Here is a 5,241-nt window from a genome sequence, read left to right on the forward strand (position 1 = left end):
GGCCTTGAACTCACAGAGATCTGTCTACCTCTGCCCCTGGGGTGCTATGATTAAAGGTGTGTCCAGCTATTTGGTTGCTGTTGTATCAATACACTTTCTTTGTAGCACAGGCTAGCTTTAAATCTTCCTGCCATGACTCAGAAGATAACCTTGGACCACCACACCTACCTGGATCACATTTCTCTGTATCAAGGATCCATCCATGGGGACATCGATTGACCCCATACCCTTTGGCCACTGTGAGCCTCACCTACCCCCAGACTACTGGAAACACACACTCTCTTCTCCTAGGCAGCACCCGCAGTAGTGCTCAGGGTCTGGGCAGAGCACTTACGCTGGGATCCCTCCACCTGCCCAAGAGAATATGAGTCCTTGCCTGGCTTGGCTCAAGACCTGGCACAGCCTCCAGTCCAATTGCACTCAAACACACTCAAAAGTAGCTGTGATGTAAATGAGGTTCTGCCTCATCGTGGGGCCCATCAGCTCCATCTTTCAAATCCAACATTCCTCCTGGCCAGTACTCCTGGATACCATACCTGCCCAGAGTCAGGTCAGAGGCAACTGGGGGCAAGACTCACTGGAACAAAAAGAGAGAAGGATTCTCATGGGAGGGTCGGTGAGCTCTGCAGCATAAGATTATGGGTGTTGCCCTCAGACAGCAGCTGTCTCCAGCCTCCCACCTAACGTGAGGGAGATGTCTGAGACCCACTCACAGCCTCAGACTCAGGACGCGGGCCTGGACATTCACACCCTGCCAACTTTTTACAGCCAGACAAGCTTCAGTTCACAGGATAGGGTGGGACCAAGGGCAACTCCTAAGGATTAGGGAGGGACTCTGAGCCTTTCAGGCAGGAACTAAGTCTTCGCCTATTTAAGAGGAGCTAGTCAGGAGGGCCTCAGCTAGCGCTGCGGTACTGCAGAGTCTCTATCCGCCATCCTCACGGGCCAGCACCCACCCTGCCATAACCATGTGGGGATCCTGCTTGCTGCTGCTGGGCCTCAGCCTATGGGTGTCCCCGAGCATCATCCCAGGTAATGAGGCTCTTTCAGGTGTCTGCTCAATTTGTGCCCCTGGGTCTTCAGTCTGACCCTGCCTCTGCTCTTTTCTTCGCCAGTGGAGGAGGAGAACCCTGCCTTCTGGAACCGAAAGGCAGCGGAGGCCCTGAAGGCCGCCAAGAGGGTGCAGCCCATTCAGACTTCAGCCAAGAATCTCATCATCCTCATGGGGGACGGTGAGTGCATAAGGGAGACCTGGCTACCCTGGGACTCTCGTACACCAGGCACCCAAGGCCCCTGGTGGGCCAAGGGGATTAGCCCTGATCATTTTTTGCTCCTTCAGGGATGGGGGTGTCCACAGTAACGGCTACCCGGATTCTAAAGGGACAACAGCAAGGCCACCTGGGACCTGAGACACAACTAGCCATGGATCGCTTCCCATACATGGCTCTGTCCAAGGTGAGTTTGGCGTCCCCACAGGGGATGGCAAGAGCTGATATACCAGGAAGGTGGGTTGGGAAGAATCCAGAATCCCAGGAAGAGACAAGGACTAATGTCTACCAGTAGAGTTGAGCTGAGAGTGTCTCTCCCCAGACATACAACACAGACAAGCAGGTCCCGGACAGTGCAGGCACAGGCACTGCCTTTCTCTGCGGGGTCAAAACCAACATGAAGGTCATCGGCTTGAGTGCAGCCGCACGCTTTAACCAGTGCAACACAACGTGGGGTAATGAGGTCGTCTCAGTAATGCACCGTGCAAAGAAAGCAGGTAAGTTGAAGCAGGGTGGAAGGACCTAGGGAGACCCGGGGGATCCTGGGTGGCTCACGTGACTTTCTGCAGGAAAGTCTGTGGGAGTGGTGACCACCACGTCCGTGCAGCACGCCTCTCCAGCCGGCACCTACGCGCACACTGTGAACCGTAATTGGTACTCGGATGCACAGATGCCTGCCTCGGCACTGAAGGATGGTTGCAAGGACATTTCCATACAGCTCATCTCCAACATGGACATTGATGTGAGCCCCAGGAGGGAGGGAGGGAGGAGGGCTGCACGGAGGTGTCACTCACTGAAGTCTATGCAGCCTATAGTCTGAACTCCTCTAGGGTATTTATTTGAGTGGTGGGTTAGGGCTGGGTAGAGAAGGGGCAGCCCTTCCCTCAGACCTGCTGGGACCATATGCTGTCCGGAGGGAAGAGAAGATCAATCAGGTCCCAACCTCACCTCTGATCATAGGTGATCCTCGGTGGTGGTCGCAAGTTCATGTTTCCCGAGGGGACACCGGACCAGGAATATCCAACTGACACTGAGCAGGCTGGAACCAGGCTGGATGGACGCAACCTAGTTCAAGAGTGGCTGGCAAAGTACCAGGTACAGGGGTGGAGGGGGGAGGGAGGGGGGCACTAGGACAAAGGGTAGAGAAGAAATTAGTGAGGGCTGTGCATGTCGAGGTATGTACTTTAATAGACTGGCTGTATCCCTGCAGGGGGCCCAGTACGTTTGGAACCGCGCGGAGCTCATTCAGGCATCCCTGAACCGATCTGTGACACACCTCATGGGTAATAACTCGCGTTTCTTGCCCTGGAACCCTTCCATTGGGAAATTGTGTGTGTGTCTTAGTCCTAACATGCAGTCTTGTAGTCACCATGGATTTTATTATTCTTCAGGCCTCTTTGAACCTAATGACATGAAATATGAAATCTATCGAGACCCTACTCAAGACCCTTCCCTGGCCGAGATGACAGAGGTGGCTGTGCGCATGCTCAGCAGGAACCCCAAAGGCTTCTATCTCTTTGTGGAAGGTGAGTGGTTGTGCCTGGCAGAGAGGAGGAGGAGGAGGAGACGGGTCCAGCACAGACTCAAACATCTCCCCATCTCCTGCAGGGGGCCGCATCGACCATGGCCACCATGAAACTGTAGCCTATCGTGCCCTGACTGAGGCTGTCATGTTCGATTCAGCCGTTGAGAAGGCAGACAAGCTCACCCGTGAGAAGGACACGATGGTCCTTGTCACCGCCGACCACTCTCACGTCTTCTCTTTCGGTGGTTACACACGCAGAGGGGCCTCCATCTTTGGTAGGTGTGGGGCAGGCAGTGGCAGATTGCTGTTGCCTTGTAGGCATCTGGTGACAAAGGGTGCTTCAGAAGCAGCTCGGTTTGTAGAACAGGTCATCCCCTCTTCCTGCAGGGCTGGCTCCCTTCAAGGCTGGGGATGGCCAATCCTTTACCTCGATACTGTATGGCAACGGCCCTGGCTACAAGTTCCATAATGGCATCCGGGCTGATGTCACGGAAGAAGAGAGCAGTAAGTTCATTCAGTGTGGGGGTGGCAACATGGGGCTGAGAGTGCTCATGGAGGACCTGCTCTGAACACCTTGTTCTTGGCAGGCAACCCCACGTACCTGCAGCAGGCGGCTGTACCCCTGTCGTCAGAGACCCACAGCGGGGAGGACGTGGCGATATTCGCGCGTGGCCCGCAGGCGCATCTGGTGCACGGCGTGCAAGAACAGAACTACATCGCTCACGTCATGGCCTTTGCAGGCTGCCTGGAGCCCTACACTGACTGCGGCCTGGCGCCCCCTTCTGGCCAGAACAGTGCAGTGAGCCCAGGCTACACCTCCACCCTGCTGTGCCTGTTGGCTGGGAAAATGTTGATGTTGATGGTGGCGGCTGAACCCTAACTACCAAGCTCACTGGACTCCACTTGTTGGCTTGTTTGGTGCCTTTGGCCAGTACTGTTTTTCTGGGCTCCAACTGGAACTCCACTTCTAATCTCAGAACTAACTTGGTTTGTCAGTCCGGCAGCTGTACCTTAGTTCACTGGGCCTCCTTGGTCCTTTTTCCCCTACAGTTTTTTTTGAGACAGGGTCTTGTCTAGTCTAGATTTCAGCCCACCATCTTCTTAACCTCAGCTTCTCCAAATCTGGGATTATAGGTGTCTCCTGTGTCTAGCTACCCTAAAAATGCAGAGCACTTAACACCTTTCTGGACCTTCCTTTGTTCTGGGGACAATAAAACTAATTGTTACACAATGTCAGTCCTACCTGTTTTGTCTACAGCAGCTGGAAGGGTGGTGTCTGGGTGGGCCAGAGGTGAGATGTGTCAGGGATGGAATGACACTTCAGCCATCCCCTGACCATGAAGAAATCCTGGCATGTTGGCCAGGAGGACAGAGGAACCTTGCTTTCAGGCCAGCACGAGGCAGACTCAGGTGGTCGACACCAGTTGAGCACATTTTGTGTCTCTTCTAGAGTGGAGACAGCAAGGTCCCTCCCTAGCTGTCACACTCAAGTATTTGACCTAGAACTCACTGTAGTCATAGAATGTAGAGTGTCAAGTGTGCCAATCAATGCCTCTGGTGTCTTGCTTGGTAGGGAGGGTCAGAACAGAGCCAGGTCAAGAGCTAGGGATCTCCAAGGGCCACAACAAAGGCCCGAGGCTTGGCCTTTCTCTGTTACTTGGGAAGGAAGAGGGGTTCCACCTCTTGCAACCATGGTCACATAATCAGGTTGCTAGACCCCTTTTCCTCCTCACCTTGCACACATATACCAGGCTGCAGACTTGGGAGTTCTCTTGTTGGAAGCAGGAGAGCACGGGGTATTCAGTCTGCATAGTAGGTCTTCATCGATGACCTGGTTCTTTTGCCTTTCTTGCCCAATGTCTGCTTCACTAGAGAAACAGCGGAGGCTGAGGCTAGCCTGGTCTACAGAACCAAATCCAGGACAGCCAGGGCTACAGAGAGAAAGCCTGTCTCAAAAACCTACAGCAATCAACAGCTCAACCTAACTTTCAAGTTCTAGAAGACTTGCCAGGCTTCACAACTTGAGGAACAGAGTTCTGAGAGCTTCCCCTCCAGCCGAGAAGTGATTAAAGCCCCAGCCACTCTAGTCTACCCAGCATAGGGAAGAGTATCTTTCCACACCTAGTCAGCTCTCACTCTCCTCCCAGGAGTGGGGAGTTCTCTGGTTACAGGGAAGCATAGAACCCGTGGGGCACTGTACTGAGTGAGGGGTTTGAGCCTCTGGAATTCCTGCCCACCCGAAGGCCTGCAGTTTCACTAAACACTAATTATTCTGGTAAGCTGCTTGTTCCCTCCTCCCACACTCTGCTCCTCCCTGTAGGGTGCAAGCCCAAGGGGGGAAGGAGGGAGGGAAGCATCCTCAAGCAGACAGTGTTAGTGAGGAGTTTCTGTTGTCCAGGCTCATCATGAACAGGAAGGTTTTTCTTTTTCTTTTCTTTTTTTTTTTTT

The 5,241-nt window shown here is 53.6% G+C and overlaps 1 protein-coding gene across 1 annotated transcript; it reads left to right on the forward strand.

Annotated features, from left to right (window-relative positions):
- Window positions 1-968: 968 nt before the first annotated feature.
- LOC116088709 (alkaline phosphatase, germ cell type) lies at window positions 969-4,021 on the forward strand. The gene is made up of 11 exons (XM_031368276.1): window positions 969-1,032; window positions 1,116-1,232; window positions 1,340-1,455; window positions 1,591-1,765; window positions 1,838-2,010; window positions 2,229-2,363; window positions 2,479-2,551; window positions 2,660-2,794; window positions 2,877-3,068; window positions 3,181-3,297; window positions 3,381-4,021. Exons 1-11 carry the CDS (start codon window positions 969-971, stop codon window positions 3,671-3,673), a joined length of 1,590 nt encoding a protein of 529 aa, XP_031224136.1. The 3' UTR covers window positions 3,674-4,021.
- The last annotated feature ends 1,220 nt before the right edge of the window (window positions 4,022-5,241 follow it).

The sequence above is a fragment of the Mastomys coucha genome, unplaced genomic scaffold (genome assembly GCF_008632895.1).
Source record: "Mastomys coucha isolate ucsf_1 unplaced genomic scaffold, UCSF_Mcou_1 pScaffold14, whole genome shotgun sequence".
Taxonomy (NCBI): domain Eukaryota; kingdom Metazoa; phylum Chordata; class Mammalia; order Rodentia; family Muridae; genus Mastomys; species Mastomys coucha.

Bases quoted from the DNA above. Each gene is read 5' to 3' on its own strand.
- LOC116088709 (XM_031368276.1), top strand. From the start codon at position 969: ATGTGGGGATCCTGCTTGCTGCTGCTGGGCCTCAGCCTATGGGTGTCC. The intron at 2,795-2,876 runs GTGAGTGGTTGT...CATCTCCTGCAG, and splicing joins CTTCTATCTCTTTGTGGAAG to GGGGCCGCATCGACCATGGC. The intron at 3,069-3,180 runs GTAGGTGTGGGG...CTCTTCCTGCAG, and splicing joins CAGAGGGGCCTCCATCTTTG to GGCTGGCTCCCTTCAAGGCT.